This window comes from Chionomys nivalis, chromosome 17, assembly GCF_950005125.1.
Source record: "Chionomys nivalis chromosome 17, mChiNiv1.1, whole genome shotgun sequence".
NCBI lineage: Eukaryota > Metazoa > Chordata > Mammalia > Rodentia > Cricetidae > Chionomys > Chionomys nivalis.
Genome location: NC_080102.1, coordinates 27,641,709 through 27,662,554, shown reverse-complemented (window position 1 = coordinate 27,662,554; position 20,846 = coordinate 27,641,709). Strand labels below are relative to the sequence as shown.

At 47.6% G+C, this 20,846-nt stretch overlaps 1 protein-coding gene across 3 annotated transcripts in view; it reads right to left on the bottom strand.

Moving 5' to 3' along the window:
- The window catches only part of Khdrbs3 (KH RNA binding domain containing, signal transduction associated 3), a 142,629-nt gene extending 123,643 nt beyond the window's left edge, over positions 1-18,986 (bottom strand). The window contains exon 1 of one of the 3 annotated variants that reach the window (XR_009058490.1): positions 18,592-18,986. Coding sequence is in view for 2 of the 3 variants with exons in the window: in XM_057792628.1 (XP_057648611.1) it covers positions 18,592-18,679 (88 nt within the window). In the remaining variant the exon portion in view is untranslated. Of the gene's footprint in view, positions 1-17,772; positions 17,919-18,591 lie in introns of those variants that run through there. The other 2 variants (XM_057792628.1, XM_057792629.1) reach the window with 2 other exon arrangements.
- Between the last annotated feature and the right edge of the window lie 1,860 nt (positions 18,987-20,846).

Sequence of the window (20,846 nt, the reverse complement as noted above, 5' to 3'; positions counted from 1 at the left end):
CCAGACAGGCTATGTATTTCTAAGGCCAGGTACTTACTATTCCTTAGTCACAGTTAAGGTCCTAACAGTCAACATCAACAAACCCACAAGAGTAAAATAATGACAGCAATACATAACATTTATTGAGCATTGCTGGCTGTCAGGCAATAATGTTTTACACCTGGTAGCATGTTTATTCTTCACCAAGAGTCCTGTAAGGTGGCTTCTTTTACTATAGCCATGGTTTGAATCAAATAAGGAAATTTAGGGTGAAAAAGTTACTTGCCCCAGGACACACAGCTAAGAAGCAAAGCAATGAGATAGAGGAAGTCTAAGATCCATTTCCCAGAGGACATTTACAAGTGACATCAGTGCAAACTGGAATTCTCCATTTACTCTCTAAGCTACATCTCAAAGTGTTCTAAACCCAGAAACAGTTCATGGGTGAGGAGGAAATGCGCTGGTGCTGACTGAACTCAAACGTCAAGCCCTGGAGGTCTCAGAGGCCACTGGGGAAGCTTAGTTGAGGAACAACAGAAAAGTGGACAGTCGCATAAGCAGGTCAGAAGCAGGACTCCTTCCTCCCAGGGGGCATTCATTACAGAAAAGAACCATGGGATACAGTGCAGGCCTCTCCTAAATATGCTTTAGAGCACCGAGTTCCAAAGGCTAATCTGCAGCCAAGATTCCAAACACAGAGACGCTTCACTCTCCCCACCCAGCCAGCACGGCAACAGCCAACTCTACCCCAACCTGAGGGCAATTACACACCACCATGGGAACTGCAAACCACAACGCAGGCACGGGGGGCAGCTGAAAGCTTTTCGCTGCCATCCACTGGGCTCCAGGTCTGAGGCTGCACAACAATGCGACTACAATAATTATTGGCTTAAGGAGGTATTTCCAGACTAGGCCTGACCACTGTACTGTGTGTTGAATGTGGACCAAGAGTTCATAAACATAATTAGCAAGTTCCAAACACTGGCCAGGTGCAGAGTTTAATTAGCACACAAAGCACTTCCACAGAGAAAACAGAGCAGGGTTTACCTTGTTTTAATGGTAAGGGGGCAGAGAGAGAGAATGAATGAGGAAGGAGACCAGGTGTCTAGCAGCACCGTGGAAGGAGGAAAAAGCCCAACATGACTAAGCACAAGAACAAGGCGCCACAAGGTATGTAAAGTGCAGAACGAAGCCTTAGATGCTGCCAGCTCTCGGAGCATATCCAGAAGTGTATTACTGGCCAAGCACATTTTACCTTCTTTAAAAGGTACATGTTTGTGTTCCTTTGGTGTTTTTCTCTGTATAATTACGACGTCAGGCACTCTCCCCGAGCTTTATGGAATCGTGTCAGTCAATAATGTTGACTATGCTGAAATAAGATGCGGAGGACAGCAAGATGAACACAGGTCTTCCTCTCCAGAAACAGTCTGGTTTTCACTTAGGCTAAAACCTAATGTCTCACAGGCTCAGTGGCTCTACCGCTAAAACGGGGGCACTGGTACCCATCTGTAGAAGGCTGATGGAGGAAGGTCATTTGTCAATAAACAAACTGCCTTGGCCCATTTGATAGGCTACCCCTTAGGTGGGTGGAGTAAACAGAATAGAATGCTGGGAGGAAGAGGAAGTGAGCTCAGACTCGACAGCTCTGCTCTCTGGAGCAGACGCCATGCACCATGCTCCCCTCTCCCCGGCAGATGCGATGAAGCTCTGACCCAGGATGGACGTAGGCTAGAATCTTCCCGGTAAGCGCTCCTTGGGGTGCTACATACATGAACAGAAATGGGCCAAGCAGTGTTTAAAAGAATAGAGTTTGTGTGTCGTTATTTTGGGGCATAAGCTAGCCAGGCAACCATGAGCCGGGCTGTGGGAAGAGGCCCGCAGCTCATACTACAGAAGGCTGTTGTAAAGATTAGATGAAATGATGATCGGGAAAATAGATCCTAGACCTGTATAGAGGGTCAGTGAGAGCTACCACTAGCAGTATTATGTCTTAGTTCTTATTATGGAATAACACAGAGTCAACTACATGGAGCCACACAAGAGACCATTCCCTTCTCAAGTCCGTGTTCAAACTAAACTGATGACATATGCTCCGGAACTTCAGCTTGACCGATGGCTGACGCAATTCACCTGGCAAGCGGGCGCCACCTTTGCCATTTCTGCAGCTGTCATCTTTAACTGGCATTTATTTCTTTTCCTTCTTGCTCTATTTTTCTACCTTAGTCACCCAGCTATGTGGGAGTCCACAGAGTTTTGAAAACAAATGGGCACAAACTGAAGTCTTATCCAATCACTGTGCTTGGTAACTTTAAGAATGCTCTTCAGCCTGTCTTTCTGATGCGCAGCCTCCAATCTGCCTATCACAGATGAGACTGCCATTCAGGTTAAAGACAATGGTGCCCACTTCACAGACCACAGACATCAAGACTAGAAGGAGCTACTTTCTGAGGAAACAAAAGCAGTAAATAAAAGGTCAATCAAATAATACTTAATGAGGCAGGCATGGTATACAGCGGATAAAAAGCAGAACAGGAGAAATGGAGAGGAGAGGAAGGGGAGAGGTCACCAAGTCAGTCAGTTAGCTACCTAATGATTCTCACAAGTCACACCAAATCTTTGGCAAACATCCTGGCAGGTACTCTTGAGTATTAGACAAATAAGGCCTCACCGAAATGCAAAGGAAGAGAAATCAATTCCATAACACCTTTACCTCTCGATGAGTTTGGGAATCAGTCTGCCTTCCACTTGGAGTATTCAGTTTTAAGCCAGTCAGGTGACTTGAGGTCAGTCACACCTCCATGAGAGCCTGTTTCCCACTGGTAGGATGGAACTTATGTCATTTATCTCAGAAGGTGGTTCTGGGGACTGGGAAATACTGTCTGTCAATCTCCCAGCACAGCCTGATGCTTAGCAGGAACTCGAGCTTTCAAAGCCCATCTTTAGTCATCATTCTGTAACAGTAACAACTCACTTGATGTCTCTGAGACCCTGATGCACAATTTGAGATAATCACAGTACATGAAAATCCCTAAAGCCCGACTGCGGAGACTCTAGGAACCCATAAACATTCATTTCCTGCTGTACACCCCACCGCTCTGTGGTAGGCAGAAAACTGACTTCCTCCAAGGACACCTACATCCTGTTACCTCCAGAGCCCATAACCATTAAGTAGCATGGAGAACGGCTGCAGACGGGGCTAAGCCGACCTTAAAGTGGAGCAACTGCCCAGGTGAGCCCAGTACAACCACAGGGCTTTACAAACGGAAAAGCCAGCACAGAGATGACGGCCTCAAGGTGCTGCTTTTGCAGACAAATGAGGGAGCAACAAGCCCATACTCTGTGACTAGTTTCCAGAGGTCAGAAAAGCCAGATTCCATACAGAGCCTCCAGAACACTCAGCATCTACAGGGATCTCAGCCCGGGGCTGTGAAGTAAGGAAATCACTGTATTTGTAATAATTTGTCACAAAAGCCACAGAAAAGAAACACACTACCAGGATTCAGAGTCATTTCAAGTAGATCTTAGAGATTTGAATCTGAAAACTATTATGCTTCCTCTATACAATCACACCACTCATTAAATCTCTCAAGGACATCAGTTCTTACTGAACTATACTATTTTAACTGTGATGATTCCATGTCTTGTCCATAAAGAACTCAAAGGATGTTAAATCCCACAAGGCCATGCAGTTTGGAATCTTCTGTGAATATTTTAATGTCATTAAAACAGAAGCCTTATCCCCACTCCGCTTATCCCCCTCCACACATCCCTCCTCTGCATATCCCTCCTCCACACATCCCTCCTCTATATATTACTCCTCTATGTAGATCTATACTATCATTGAGATCATCATTTTCTCTTCATGTAAGAAAGTCAAGTCAACTTAATTGGATAGGTCTGTTATTTACAATTTCAGACAGATCAAAAAAATATTCTAGAAAAGAGCCTCTTATAGATGATTCAAACAGAAATTCGCTTTTATTTAAAGTCTATGAAATGAGTTATGAGACTACAATAACTACTTTCATCACATTTCACTAATTCACAGAAAGCAACAACTCACTTGGGCAGAAAAAGAAGTGCATACTTTACTCAAGAGTACAGCAAGGGTCCCAGCTCTGCCCTTAACCAAGGCATTACTAAACAATCCCTCTGACACACCAATCTGTCCGAGCCAGAGCACATACAGGGGAGCTTCTGTACAGAAAACACAGGGGGCAAGAGAAAAAGCAGATGGACAGATAGATAATAAACATTCAGATGAACAAACAAATAAATAAATGTTGTCCATCTCAACAAAGCAAACCAGAACCAGAGTGCACCAATAAGACAGCAGAAACAAAGGTACCTGGGTCTGCTTTCTACTGAGCCCTAAGCCCTAAGCATTAATCTGTTGCTGTTGCTCTGCACAGGTTTGCGGCCTTGGCACTCTACACATGCCATCAGGGAGGCAAGTAGGCTGTCAGCAGGCAGGAGGAGTCACACTCAAGGATCTGAAGATCCCGGCCTAAGCATTCCCCTTTGATGTAGCCACATACATCAAAAGCATCCCCCAAGGAAATACATGATGCCAACCACTAAGTGTAAAGTCGACTGGCAAAGTGTGAGCCAAACCAAAGTCAGAGCTAAAGAGAAGCTACCAGGGACTGTTGAGTTTTCTAGCAGGATGAGCCCGTGTCCACCCTACTTCCTGGGTCCTGAACCATGGTGCTCTGCTCGACTTTAGCTGCTGGAGTTAAAGGGTATGCAGGGACGGCATCAGCGCAGTAGCAAAGGTGAAGATCCCTTTAAAACGCAGTGTCCTTGTGTCATCTAGACCACACACTCTGATGAAGGCAGGAAAAGCGACAAGAGAGGCCTGTCCTTCCGCCCAGCCCTCTCTTGCCATGCATGTTTCATGCACAAACCTCAGTCTGCACAAGCCTGACACAGATACTTGAGAAATGACAGATCTCCTCAAAGCCAGTTGCTGGAAACTCAAAAGAAAAACAATCTACTGCCTTCCCTCACCAAAGTAACTTGAAAGATGGACTCTAAATGAGTCCCCGCCCCAGCTATGCTGTGGTCACTCTCTCCAGACTAAGTGCTAAGGGCCTCACAGGAGGGACAATGGTGCACAATGAGTCACATTCCCGCTTATAAGGTGCAGAGTAACTTCCAAAAATCCATTGTGAATGGCACAGTGGGGTCAGCACAAAGCACTGTTAGAGAAGAGGGGCATGCTAGGCACAGACAGGGGTACAGACAAGGGGACACAAGACCTTTCTGCTACACAGCAGACAAGGAGCATGCAGTCTTCAGAGAGGCCATGTTTTGACACTAAGGAGAAGCATTCCTCTTATGAGAGCCAACAATGTTTCTGCTCTCCATCAGGGTCACTCTGAAGTCCCTCTTCCCTCCCCCAACTAGAATAATGCCCTACTTGCTCCTAAGCAGGGCCACAGTACCCAGGCTGTCTTTATTACAGCACTTACCACCCCATGATATAAATGTCTTTTAATTTGGCTGCTTCCCCACTGCGCTGGAAACTCTTTAAGCAAGGATAACGTATTAGCCAGCTCTGTGTTCCAGCTCTTCACCCAGCCTAGCCGTGCTCCCGCTGTGTAAGGATGGAACCCACCCCTGGCCTGGCACACCCTGCTAGATATGACTTCCTCAGTGCAAAGTTATGCTTTTCCTCTGTTTAACTCTCCAACCCCACACAAGTGCTATCGCTGGGAATTCTTCACTGGAAGCAACCCGATGTGCTCCCAAACAGGTCAGAGCAGAATTCTTCTGCCCTCTTTAAGAATCTCAAAGAGGTATCCAAGAGCACAGACTCTGGGCCTAGTATTCTGTGCTGGACTTCCTAAAGGAAAACACAGTGACGTCTGCTGCTAGCTCACTAGACTTGGGAAAGGAGGATGGCTGAATGTTAAGGGCCTAACAATATGCTAGCACTTTACATAGATTCTCCCAGGACCATTTAGGAATGAAAACACTTACATTTGTGATGCTTATCACCAAAGCTAATGCACCGCTTAACTGTCCACGGGCGGAGCAAAGGAAACTATGATATGACAGAATCATGCAGAACACAATCACACAATTGGCAAATTATACCACTTAATTCTTCTCTCCTCATTCTTCTAAATCATTGAAGACTGTACAAATACAGGGTACATACATGTAACTTCAGGACTGGAGACTGAAGGAGAAAGATCATGAACTCTATCTAGACCAGACTGGAATCCACAGTGAACTTAGACTACAGACAGTTCTACCTTAAAACATTAAAGAAATAAGCTGACCACTGAGATTCTGACTCTATTTGGTCTGGTTAGCGTTTTACTAAATGATGGGCTGGACATCATGTCAAAAGGTCGTAAAAACAAAAGTGTAAACAATTTCTAACAGAACCAGGATTTCAGAAGGTGGACCAAGGTCTCCAAGGGCAGCCGCCCTGTGGAAGTTGGACAAAAAGTGTCCTTGGGTGGAACTGCAAACCAATCCAAGACAAGGCTGAGGATACTTCCTACTGCTCCCAACAAACATGAAGGCCTACAGGTGAATGGGAGACTTCTAGGAATAATAATAATAATAACAACAACAATAATAATAATAGAAAAAGGAGACAGTTAGGGAAAGCCTCGCTTGTTCCAGGCAATGTCTTAGGTGGGTGCAATCACATCCATGTCAAGCTCTTGCTGTGCGCTGTGGTCACCCAGGCTCCAGTGTCAAACACGACTCCAGCATGGACAGTGTGCTTCCACCACACATACTCTCCTGAGAACAGCGTCACTCCTGAGAAAACCCTCTTGTCTCTGCTCAAGAAGTCCCTTTATAAATACAGTAAAGCAATAAATTATATCAAGAAAGTTTTGAGAAATGTCTATCCTAAAAGAAAAAGAAAAGTATAACTTTGAGATTTTTTTTTTCACCTAACTGACTGGTGCCAAAATCTTGCCTTTCTGCTGAGCCTTGAAGAGTAATGTGAGGCCACAGGAGCACCAGGGACCGTAGTTCTGCTTTTAGACAGGGCTTCACAAAGACAGTATCAGAGTGGGGAGAAGCTCCATTTGTATCTGCCATGCAAGCAAGGGGACCTGCGTCTGCATCCCCAGCACCCACACAAAAGCCCGCTGCAGAGCACACTTGAAAGCCTAGCCCCAGATAAAAAGACAAAAGGAACCGTGAGGCGCACTGGCCAGACAGCACAGCTGAATCAGTGAACTCCAGCTTCAGTGAAAGACTCTGTCAGAAAAATAAGGCAGAGTGCAACTGGGAAGGTCACCTGATTTAGGTCTCTGGCTTCTCGACACGTTTGTGTGTGCGCATGCACGCACACCCTCCCTACCCCCACACAGAAGGCATCTGTCTGATTGTGCTGAGAAAACTTCCTCCCAACAGTTTACAAAATTGTTTTCCCGCTATAATAACGAAGCACTGAATAATGGGAGTAAAAAGGCTACGACTCATCTTGCAGGTAAACTGGCGAGCTGCGGGGTGCTCTGCAGCAGACAGAGCTCACAGTTACCCTTTGCTAACCCAGATAAGCACCTTCTACTGTGCCCCACCTGTTGATGACCAGGGTAAGACAAAACTTACCAGATCTGCTCCTTAGTCTGCAACACAAAAGCAGTGGGGGGTGGGCTGACTCACCGAACGACAGCCTTGCACACTACTTGTTTTTATAGTATATCAGAGTACAAACACACTCACCCTTCAACATGCTGTGCATTCTGCTTTCCTAAAACACTAACAGGAATTAATAGAAGGCATACCTCAAAACCATCTAGTCTTTGGTTTGACCAGAAAAAGCCTGAATTCAGCATGGAGGCAATGAAGACACACTTAGAAATACAAAGTTGCTTCCCAGGCCTCTGAGCAAGGGTCCCGGAAGCAATGACACTGAAGCAGCCCAGACCCTGGCTTCTAAGAGCATTCCTCGCTGGGAGAAACCAGGGCACTGTGTAAGGCAGAGCTAATTTCACAGAAAGGCAACGGCAAATGAGCCCTGCAACAAGATGCTGTTTCCTCTCTAGCATCCTTCAGTGACTGGTTCCTGGACTGCCCCAAATACCCAATGCACAGATGCTCAGCCCCTGTATATAAAACAGTGTGGTGCTTAGTTACATGAAGCTCTCTGTGTCTTCTCTGTTCGCTATATGATCGCTAGGGTACATGTTAGTACCTAATACTATGTAATCTGCAATCATGTATGACTCACATAACAAAAAGGGTACATGTTTAATAAATATCCTATTTGATTTTTTCAAATATTTCTGATACATCCCTGGTTAAAAACACAGATGCGGAACCCATGGATATACAGTTGGCCAGCTATTCTCACATGTGATAATCCCATCCAAAGGGCCAAGGGTGCACGGCAAAGGGCTCCCGATAACTACATGTGGGGCCATATGAGCATCCTTTATACAGTAAAGGTTCCTAACTCACTGATTAAAGTAATCCATGAAAGCACAAGACAAATGAGACAAACTGAACAGAGGGGTAAGGAAGAGGAAAAGGGACAGAGAGACAGCAAAAGAAATGTCCCCTTTCTGCAGACATCAACTGATAAATATGACAGGAGCGGAGTGGAGAAAACCACAGCCACAGCCATGTTTTGGGTAGGAAATACTGGGTGCTAGTCTGTGAGGAATATTTAGTCTTAAAGAATGTCTCCGAAAAGCTCTGAGTAGTTACAAAAGGAGACAGTTTACTTTTTGGTAAGATGCCAGCCTGACTTCAAGCAGTCACCAGCCTGATCAATACCAGTACCATGTGCCGTCACACACAGAGGAGACTGTCCCTTCCACAACAGTGCAAAAGGATCAGACAGCCCAAACTCAGAGATGCTTACCACCTACACTGGCATGTCCTCAGAAGCGGGGAAAGGCAGCAGGCTGCGGACACTAGGACACTGGGAGCTGCAATGTCTGCTCTGGATCTGGATGGACGCTTTGAGGGCAACATAGAACAAGTGGCAAAAACAGGTAAAGAACTAGGTGACAGACCTAGTTCTTTAGGCCAGCATCACCACTAAGCTTCATCGGCACTGAAAAACAAGGCCCTTTTTGAGGGGAAGTAGGGAGAAGCGTTTCATACTCAGAAAGAAAAAACAAGTGACAAGTGCACCTCACCGCCAGGGGAGTCTGAACACACACAAAGGACGTGAGAAGCAAACTAGAGCAAACGTTAACTGGTGGGTCCACGTAGAAGGAAGAGGTCTTAGCGCTATCCTCCCCATGTGTAAGCTTAAAATTATTTCAAAATAAATCTTTAGTGCCAGCAACAAAAAGTACCTTGACTATCGAAGGAAGAAAAGACAGATAAATAACTACAAGACATAATCAAAGGCAGGAAAATGAAGATGTAGGGAAACAGAAAAGCCAGAGGGTTACACACCATGCTGCCAGCACCAGGTCACTGATCGAACCCGACTGGTATTCAGCATCCAGCTCAGACCTCTTTAACTAGAAAGCCAGAAGACTGGATCTGGGGGAGAGGAGAGGTGGGGAAGGGGCTGAACTTCAGGCAAATTGTACAGTGTAAGGAAAAAACAAACAAACAAACAAACAAAACACCACAACATTTGGTTGAGAGAAAAGCAGCTCTCCCACAGCACATAGCCCATGTTGCGAAGTCTGTTGGCACGTTTACCTCCGTGCCTGAGGCCTGAACACTTCATGAGACACAGTATAAAGGAAAGGGAGGAGGCTGGAGAGAGGACGGCGGTTAAGAGTTCTTGCTCCTCTTGCTGAGGACCCAAGTTCGATTCCCAGCACCCACAATGGGTAGCTCAGGACCGCAGCTTCAAGAGACCTGATACCCTCCTATGGACTCTACAAACATGCATGCAAACACACACACTAAATAAATACATAAATCTTTATTGATGTGCATATTGAAATCAATAATGAAGGTGATGGCAAGGATAACAGCAGCAGTTGGCTTTGGGCTCACTACAGGCCTCACCTGCACGATGACTCCCCACAGCACCATACTGAAACACCACCAGCCAGCGCTCCAGAGCACGTGGACTCATTTAATCACCGTTTTTGCAGAGAGGAAACTGAGGCTGAGAAGAGCCAATGCAGCCATGGTCACAAGCCAAGAAAGGCAGAGCTGAGGTGTGAGCCCAAGTTTAGCAGACACAAAACTTAACTCTCCTGTGCTACAAAATAGCCTGAGTTCAACTCTAGGACCATGCCCAGCCAACTATGGCCTGCAGGCAGCGCAGAAGCTAAGGACAAAGGATTGTTCTAAGTGTTCAACTTCTGTTTCTGCTCTCTGATCACAAGTGGACTGAAAGGAAGAGACGAAGAGATGAGGGCAGTAAGAAAATCCAGTGCCTCCCCTCAGAAAACAGGTGACACTCTGCCCTGGCCAACAGGCAGAGCTGTGCTCTGAAACCAAAGAAGATCAGGTGAAGACGTCCCGCCAGGTATCACTGTCACTTCATCTCAGTGACAACAACTGAGCTAACACCACTGCCATTTACAAAGCTGGGAAAGCAACTCGGAGACACAACTACCCGGGTTCAATTTAGCACTATTAGATACTCACAGTTCAATTTAGTAGCTCAAAGTACTTCAACACACATATTTGTATCACTGAAAAACAATTTATTTCCGGAATCCTTATAGTCTCTAGATACGGTGATCCAGTATGGAGCCCTGTTAGAATCATTTTAAATGAGAGCTGTGTTTGCTTATAAAATCCTCGCGAGGCCCTGTACCTGGCAGTGACAGACGCTCTAACTCACCCCTGAAGTCAACAGCAACAGAAGGCGACAAGAGGCAGGAAAGCCCACAGCAGCCCACAAATCTTTCCTTACTGTTGCTGGCTTGCATATCTAAGACTTGATCCACATGCCCCAATGCAAAATAACTGTGAGAACTATGATTGTCTTCCAAGAAACAGACTGCAATGGCCTGTAGCCACAAGCTAGACCATTCTACCTACTGTCTACTTAACAACGTGTTCAGTCCAATGCTTCTCAGCCTTCCATTAGATCACAGAGCCTTCTCTGAGTTAGTCACATGACTCAAACACTTAGATGGTCCTGTGAGCACCATTATTTTATCTGTAGAATGAGACAAAACTAACTTCACACAGCAGTACCAAGACTAAAAGAAACGTGGAAAAGCAAACTAGCAACTGAGCACAGAGCCCCTTAGGAACTCAGAAGCACTGGCAACTAGACAAAAACATGCCGCTGTGTCCTAAAATGCTGGTCAGAAAGTATCCTAGATTTGGGGGGGGGGACTAAGAGAAATGCATGAAAACCCAAAAGAAATGCAAGCCTGTGCATCAACACTAACTTCAGTTTAGTTAAACCAATGTGGACAGAAGAGGATCCGCAGCTATGTGGAGCGCCATCTAGTGAAAGAAAAGCAGAGCACAACTGTGTATCAGGAGCAGAAGACTAACACCAGGAAAATGAGAAAGAAAACTGCCCCTCCCTTTTCCCTTCCAATTTCTCAATGGGACCTCGAACCAACAGTGACCCCAAGTGTAGGGTTTATGCTAAAAGCAGGGATCAAAGAAGTGGCTGTCGCACATCCATGCCCTTTACCATGCCAAGGAAGAGCGCCAATAATATGCCAGAACACCTTTAAAATCCTTAAAATAGCAGCAGATACTGATCGGAGAAACCCATGGAAATTCCCAGCCTCCCAGCTCAGTGCCAGCTCTCTTGTGCTGTGGAGGCTGCAGTGGCCAGACACGCTTTAAGTTGTGCAGTCAAAAAAAATGTTTATGAAACTTTATTTGTTAAATTTAGGCTTCAGGTGCTATGCCTTGGCTAGCATAATGAAATCAACCCAAGCTGCTGATTCTGGTGAGAATGCAAAAGGCTTCCTAAGCCAGGGATATCTCTTCCCATTCTTCCTGGGCTAGAAAACTAAAATCGTACTAGTACCATAAGATGACCGTAAGCAATGAAGCTAGGATCTGTGTGTTAAGGTCACTTGACACTGTGTCTGGAAAATGACATCAATACTCATACATTTGTCTCGGGCCAGTCTACAAAAACAGCAGGGGATAATAACTTAGAACCTACTATGTGTTCTGCATTACATATGTGTAAAACATGGGTCATACAAATGGAGCATGGCGTTCTAAATTTGCTGATGGGTAAACTGAGGGTCTGACAAACGACGCAACTGGAGGGTGTGTCACATTCCATGAGCACAGAATTCTTTCTGCACAGTCTGTTACCTGGTAGGTTGGCTATTCCCAAGTAAATGACATCCGCCACACTGGCAGTAGACCCAGTGTGCTCCTCTATACAATGTGGGATCTGTCCTGCTCAGCAGATGACCTATGCAAAGCCTCACAGTTAATTTTAGGAGCTGACATAGCAACACCAGTCCCAGCACCTACTTCCATGCTACCTGATGCTTCAAGGGGCACGCACGGGTTTGTTACCTGACCTTCCTGACCTCAGTCTTCTCACCTGCAATATGATTTATTCTTTTAAGAATGCTAGAAGACTTAAATAAAATAATGTACATAAGGCATATAAACAAGAAAAGGCCCTTGATAAATGGCAGCTGCAATAATTAGCAATTACAAAGCTTGTATGTTTAAATATACTCCTTTCCAGAAAGCTGAAACTATTATTTGTGAAAATACAACCTTGTATGTTAACATAACATCCTTTTTTCTCCTTTTTTTTTTTTTTAAAGTTCCCTTTCTTTTTGAGTCTGGAAGCAGGAAGACTTCCTCACTGTACCACAAATCTAATCTAAAAATCTAAAAATCTAATCCGAACTAGTCCTGGTAGACCAAGTATTAAACACAAGAAGCTCCACAGTTCTACAGGACTCCTTCACCACCGCAGGCTGTGTGAAGATTTCACTTGCACACTTTCCACACCATGTTGTCCTGCTTTCTCTGTGACTCCCGAGATGCACACCTTGAACACCCAGCGAAGACTCCACGGTGTTGCTGAGAGCACAGAACATGGGGGCTGCCTTGGGTTAAAGCACATTTTCAGACACCGCCCCTAAAAATTCATCACCAACAGAAACTCCTAGGGGGCTTCTCCCAGAATCAAACTTTTATTTAAAAACAACACTAACAGCCTTTTATATCCTTTGAAAACACTGAAGATTGGAAGTTCCAGCCTCTACCTCCACTGCTTTGCATTTTGAAGCTAGGGATGCCTCAGTAGAGGGGAAAAGCAAGGGGAGGGGCAGCAAGGCGGGGATAAATTCCCTACTTTGCAAGACTCTGTGTGAGTCAGAGATAATGCACAGGACACGCCTGGCACCAAAGAGGCCCTCCATGTGGTAGCTAGTATAATAACCAGTCACAACCACTGTCCCAGAGCTGAGATCGCCTGCCATTCTCTCTTCTTGCAGCCAGATAGATGACAAGTGCCAAACGGGTCTCTAGACACCTACGTTGAAGTTGGCACTTGGCAGCCACAGCACTTCAGTTTGTTCCTCTGACTTTTGGGTTCTGGCTAAGCAGAGCTGCAGTGGTGAGGCAGACAGGCAGACCTCTATGAGTTCTAGGCCAGTCAGGGTTACATGGGGGAGAGAAGTTTCCAGCTGGACCTCAAATTGCAGATTAACTCCCTCAAGTAAGAAGGCTTTTAAGACACCTTTAAAGGCTCCCAGAGTTCTAATTTGACTCATCCCTTCCAAATTTCAGAAGGAAAGCTGACGGCACCAGAGTGCATGGGTTTAACAAGCTCCTCAAGAAAGCACCACGTAAATATATGTCTGATTCCCAGCAGATGTGACGACATCTTCTCATTAGCTCCTCAAGAAAGACCCTAACTGTTCTGCCACCTTTAGGATCCTGGCCTGCTCTTCTGCTTGCTTTCACACAGTTTGCGGAGAGCCTGCCTTTCTTCCTTCCTTCCTTCCTTCCTTCCTTCCTTCCTTCCTTCCTTCCTTCCTTCCTTCCTTCTTTCCTTCCTTCCTTCCTTCCTCCCTTAGTGCTGTGCACATTAAAGGCCTCATCCCCACCCCAGGGGTGCTGCTCCACAGCAGTTGGGGCAGAGCTCTCTCCGTGGCTCTGAGCTCTGAGCACACACTCACACTCTCTGTTTCCTTCGTGGTCATCTCCGCACAGCCATGAAGGCTGGAGTTCAGTGTGCAAGGGCCAAGAACGGCACTGGATGCTACCTCCTGAAGACACAAGGCAGGTGAGAGACCAGGTCTGCCTCCTAACAGGCTCTTACTCTCCCAGCAAGGAGATAAGATCTACACAGCAGCATCCCACCAGGGCAGAGGGAAGCGTAGGGACTAAAAATAAGAAAAAGGCAATGGAGCCCTCTGCTTTGGCGGGGAGAAGAAAGTAGATGGAGGAACTAAAGCAGAAACCTGAAGGGGGAAGAGTAAAAACAGACACCATATCATGTATCTTTCAACCCAGTGTGGTCAGAGAGAGAAAGAAGCAACTGCACATCCCGGAGCCAGGCTTCTCTAGTCTGCGCCTGTCATCAGCCAACAGTCTTACAGGACCTGCACTTCGAGAACCCCAGGGTTCGTATAGAACAGCATGGCAAAACTAACCACCAAGTTTTGCCGTTGCTCTGATATCCTGAAAGCATGCCATTTGCGGCAGGATGTATGAGTGAAAGCCTGGCCCAAAGACCTCTCCTTCCCTGGGGCGTCGGCAGTAGCAAGAACTACCAGCACCAGTCAGGACAAAGGGCCTCAGAAACATTGTCCTAGCTCATTGGGATCTTCTGGTCACTCCGTACTCCAAGCAAGGACTAAGAAAGACTACGGTCCTGGGAAAGAAGACATTTATAACTAAAACTCACTCTCTCCCACAGTGGAGTACAGGGCATTCTAGTTCTTCACACGCAGCACAAAAAGCCCAGCACACAGGCTGTGACCCCAAGGTCCACGTGCTGGAACACTGTATCTCTGTAAAAGGCACCGCATAAAACCCAGGAGTGGCTGACCTCAAACTGAGGCACTATATCCATTCTACAAAGACAAACCAAAACACTCACACCAGGAGAGAAACAATGAAAACCAAAATAATGGCAGCCTCCACTGGATGAAGTGGGTAACAGCACTCGGCAGCATACAACAAGCACCACACCTTAACCACACTCTGCAACTCTTACTGGTGAGCCCTCACTGCACAAAAGCAGTTGCAAAAGGGAGTCCCAAAACGGATGCTACGCCACTGAATTTTGTACACTGCAAGGAAAAGTGAGCTAATGGCCCCCTTTCTGCTCATAGATTCACATACAGCCTAAGTAACACAAAGAACCCTAACATTTGAAAAACTGGGGTGCCATAAAAACCATTATTTTAAATATCAGTGTGGACACACAGGCTACCTTCCTCCTGTAACCAAAACAACTAAATTTAACTTGGCCAGGAACTGCAACTGATAACCAGATAATTACAAAGCACAGGCTGTGTCTTGGGTAGATTTGAACAGAGAGCCATCCAAACCTTGAACAAAGTGCCAGATTAAATCGTAACATAAGACATTCTGGAGAGGGATTTAGCCAGTGGGTATATCTCCTACTGGCAAATATAATACAAAGCATGCAATAACTCTCACCTCCAACTCCCTAGCAGGAAGCACATGACTTCACCCTGTAGGCACTTCTGTGGGAACCAGTGGGGAGAGGACGCTAAAGCCTGGCGTCTCTCATTTCTCATCAAGCCTGACTTCCTTCATCTTTAATGCCAATTAAGCATTATCCTTACTTTTGTTGAAGAATAAAATTTCACATTTGGGGCAAAGAGGGAGAAGCGGCTACCACTGGGAATTATAAATCAACTCAGTAAGTAATGTCCACGATAAAACACCGGCCTGGAGAAACAGCACAAGTCCACCTGTCCTAAAGGGAGAGCACCTGACAGCATATCCGTCCAAGTCCTTAAAGACTGCGACAAGTCATAACTCAGCCAGGATGCCAATCAATGTTTATGGACACTGCATTCTGAGATGACCATGTCTCATTGCCGTGCGGTGCTGATTCCTAAACAAAAATACTCGTCACAGGAGGGCTTTAATTGCAGGTGCCTTGGCCTTGATATCCACTTTCAAGTCTACAATGGAGGTCTGCTTCTTCAAGGAAGTACAGAAAGAAAGCACCGTCTTTTAAAGCAACATCGGTCTTCCACAGCTCACAGGATTTCCCTCTCTTACAGTAACTTAACAAGGGACAATCATATTCACTGTACTGATTTCAACAGTATTTTAAATTAAGGTGCAGGAAGAGTTAATTCCATCTTTTTGGAAAGTCACATGTAAGAAGATAGAAGATGTGGACTCAAATTAGTTCTCAGTACCTCCAGGCTAGTATGCAGCAGGGGTCCTAGCAGCCTTCCAAGAAGGCACTGATTGTCTTGCCTTTCTGGCTTGAAGTGTGAGGATGGAAAGAGACAGCAAGAGTCTTAAAGAGCCCGGGAAACTTTGTAAATACTGTGAGCTCTGGAGATAGGAGCCGCAGTCTGAAAGGCTCACAGCGGCCACCATTCCCTGCTGTTGGACGTTCCAGCATAACTTCTAAAAAGAGACTTTCTTATAGGAAAAAACACAGCAAAGTAAGAGTAACACGGCTTTCATAGAAGCAATAAGAGGGTGGCTATCGGATTTCAAATGAAATTTTGCCAACAATTGCCTAAATGCTGACTTCAGACCTGACGTTTTTAAAGAGGCACTTGTAACGTTGGAGTTACATAAGAGACCATAATTAATATTTTAAATGACAGAGCACTGTGTTCTGGGTATCAGCCTCCATCTCAAGTCATGTAAAAATTCCCAGTAACGAGAGCATCCTGGCAGCAGGGCTTCCTTCACAGGTAAGAAAGAAATGTCCAAGAATTACATGCCGGGTGAAAAGCAAGGCAACCAAGTTCAACACCAAACAAGCCCTAAATTACAAGACCTCCCCAGTATCTGGTTCAGGAAATGGAGTCCTTATTAACACCACAGACGCAGGAACCGACAGAATTGTGAACATCATAACAGCACGAGGCTATGACAACACGGCACGGAAAATAATCCCGACTTTAAAAAATAGCTCATTAGCTTTTAAACCACGTTTCCCTAATTGAGCACAACCCTGGTCTGATTTTGTTTCTTCTCTAGGAGAACTGTACTTGGTCTCACAGTCCAGACCATTTCTACTCCACTCATCTCACACAATGTACAAAGAAATTTCTTACAGAGATGACAGCCCAGCAGGCAGCAAAAGATATATGTAAATCATAAAAGAGTGGAGTACAAACCTAACGGCAGGAATCTAACTACAAAACTGTTCGGAAGGACCAGGCAGTAAAACTTAAATTCTTTTTCTCTAATTTAGGAGTGAATGCCCATGACTCTTTCACAAGCCTGTTAGAAAAAAAAAAATCAAAATAGGCATGCCATTAATGGGAGAGGCTTGTAAACGTATTTCTGTTCAACAATTCAAAAGAAGCTTAAATTCGTGGAGACGGTAAGTCTCTCCAACAAGCCCACCAGGCGACAACTGTCTACTACAGGCAAGTAGCAGAGGTCGTGGCTCTAAAACACAAGAATCTACACACAAACAGAATATGTCTGCCTCATCTTTCTCTCTCAACAATAAGAGTAAGGGCCAGCATTGAGAGAAGCACACCCCTAACTAGGAAGCACACACTGCACAGAGCGATTCATAAAATAGTTACATTATCTGGCCAGATAATGTCACTGTCCTGTCCCTGAAAATAGAAAAAGGAAAAAAGGAAATAAAAAAAGGCCAGAGGTTCCCTTGCCCATCTTCCTCTGAAACACATATGCTGGACCCGGGTGTAGAAGACAGATCCGGGGAAGGCGGGCTTCATTTACCTTCCATCCCAGCAGATGATTCAGGAAGCCAAAGGAGAAGTAAGCCTGAAGAATACTGTTCTGGGTAGGCGTGCCTCCATAAACCCCAGTGTCCCTGTCCTTGGCACTTTCCGGCTCCTTTCCCACTCGCGCTGGTTGGAGGAGTGTGAAAAATGGCACAGGCGGGTGGTTCCGTTGGCAATGTGCTCAACCCCAAGCCTGCCACCAATGAGGGTCACCCGCCCAGCTTGTCTCGAAGAGAGAAAGGGCGAAAAAGAACGGGCTCTCTGGCGGGCCTCCTCTCCCAAACTGAGTCCTCCAAGGGCCGCCTGACTGCCAGCCTGGCATTGAGTGTCCGCCCCCAGGAACGGCAAACTGCCCAGCCCGTGGCTGCTTGGGCACACACAGAAGAACGTGGGAGAAGGGCTGGGCGCCTCCCTCGGGGCCGCTGGGGTCCTCCCCTCTATCTTGTTTCGAGGATCTGACCCTAAACCTCTTCCAAGGTCCCCAAACTTCACTAACAACCCAATCACCTGTTCCCTTCACCTCCTGCGTAGCCAAGCCGCTCAAGCCCATCCATTTCCTCACAGCGCCTTCTTCCAGCTCCTTGGACACCCCAAACACCCCAGGTCCCGGGGCGCCCCATTCTCCCTGTCCATTTGTCTCGTCCAGCGTCGGTCCAGGCCCAGGACCCTGGACACTCGCTGTGTTTCGCCCAGAAGTTTCCCCTGGGTCGCCCAGGGTCCCCACGGCAGCGCTTCTAGTCCGGGGCAGATGCCCGGCCTCCTCCCTCCTCCCGGGAGCAGCTGCGCGGGTGCCGTTAACGGCCGGCGCGCTCACCTCGGTTCACCAGGCGCAGGGCGTGCGTGAAGGAGGGGTCCAGAGAGTCCTTCTCCGCCATCAGCTCCGGCAGGTACTTCTCCTCCATGCTCGCCGGCCGCCGGGCCCGCTTCTCCGCCCCGCGGCGCGCGCGCGCCAGCCGCCCCGCAGCCCGAGCCGCCCGCCCCCGGCGGCGCGGACCCCGCCAGGCGCCTCGGCGGCTAAGCCGGGCGGGCGGCCGGGCGGCGGCGGCGGCTCGGGGCGGGCGGCGGCCGCTCAGCCCGGCCCCGTGGAGCCCCAGATCACCGCGCTACGGGCCGCGGAGTGCACGGCGACCGGATGAGCGAAAGGAGCGGGCCGGGAAGCCGAGGAGCGCTGGTCGGGCTCGTCTGCCAGCCGCTCGGAAGCCCGAGCTCTGCCGCGACCCGCCCCGCGCGCCGCCCCGCGCGCTCTGAGCCACCGCGCAATGCCCGGCGCCCTCCCCGCCCCGCCCGCCGCGCCTGCGCGATGAGCTGACCGCCCAGCGCGCGCCGCCTCGTGGGGGCACTAGGACTGCGCGGCCCCGCGGCGGGCATATCGTGGAGGGGCGTCCGGTGCCCAGGCCCCGGGTCTCCACCCCGGGCTCCCCGGCAAGCATCTCTAAGCTGTCCACCATTGCCTTGTATGTGCACAGACTGGGAAACTGAGGCTCACAGGTCAAGTGGCGTACCCAAGGTCACCAGTTCTGGGGGAGAAGGGGCAAGGGCAGAGCCTGGGGACCCCGGGTTCGTCCGGCCTTGATCTGGGAAGAGGCGATGCGACCAGGTGCCTCATTCTCAGAAGCTCCGCGGACTTGCCTAACTTAGGTCTCCTTTGCTGTCCGCTGGTATTTGTACGAAAATAACGCCGGGCCCGGCTTGGAACGTCAGTCTCCTGAGACCCTTGGCGCAGAGGTCGGTTACATAAAAGCGCCTGTCCTTCAGACTGTCTTTGTCTTCCAGGACTTACTCCACGTTGCGCTTCTCCTTAGCCATAAACATGCTAGTGCCTGGACATGGATGAGTTAGTCTCTCAAAATTGCCCCCAGGAGGGAACCTACCACACCACACTTGGGTGGTGATGTCTCCTTCTAACCGCCCAACCAAACCCCAACAAATGCTCTCCTAAGCCCCTTGCAGAGCCCTTAAAGTGTGTGGAATAAATGTCCTACGTCAGGCCAAGGACTCCAGAGTCCTTGTTCAGACTCTCCTTTAGCCACACCTCAAGTCCTGACCTCCGGATAGTCCCTTTACAACCCTCAAGACTTCCCCAGGGGAAAAAAACCAAAAAACCGAATCGCTTCATTTTCTTCTCCCTGTGTTTTGAAACCATTCACGAAATTGCCACTCTCCTTTCATTAGCCCAGTACTATCCCAGGGCACAACAAGTTTTGTCTGAGAGAGGGGGGTCTCCAACGCCTGGTGCCTAGGATGGATGTGGGGAGGACCCCGGCAAATGTTGCTGAAGGAATCCTCCAAACACCTGATCCCTTGTTAGGTGCAGCCCGAGAGTCCCCTGCAACAGTATCCCCCGTGTCCCCCTGTAGTCAAAGCTGTGAGGAGGCAGGGACATGAAATGGTCACTAGTTTGTGGCCTTTAGCAAAGTTAAGTCACCTGTATCTCAGTTTCCTCATCTGTCAAGTGGAGATGGGCAGAGGTTATTTCATAGAGAGCTCATGAGGATTTGCTCTTTTACAAGGACCCAGCACAAGAGGAAAGCCGGGCTGTTCTGTGGCCGTCTGCCTTGCATGGATGGCTACTCTCTGAAACAGAAGCTTTGAAAGGCAGCAGGCAGACACCATCTGTGTGGTCCTCGCTGCTGGACGCAGAGCACAACCCCAGCAGAGTAGCCTGGAATCCAAATGGTGGACCCTACTTCTGCCCCTGAGCCCCAAGCTGGTCTGCTCAGGCCGTGTGCCCCAACTCCGAACCTCACATCTGGGCCTCCAATATCTGGATAATGCCAACAGTCCCTCAGGGCAGTGCCGGGTTCTTGAGGGAAAGTTTTCTCCTTTTACATCTAAATGGAAACACATGCCTCTTGCTTGTCTTTTTTCCTCCCTGGACCAATTCAAATTCCAGTGATTTTCTGAGACTCACTAAGGAAGAAGGGGAGTGGACCGAGTGCCTGGTGAAAGAGTGCTTCTTGCCCTGTGTCTTCCATCATCTGCCTCAGTAGTAGTCTAAACCTTCACTGACGATTATCTTTATTAAGCATTTACTAATTATCTTTGCTAAATCTTTATTAAGTGCCAGGC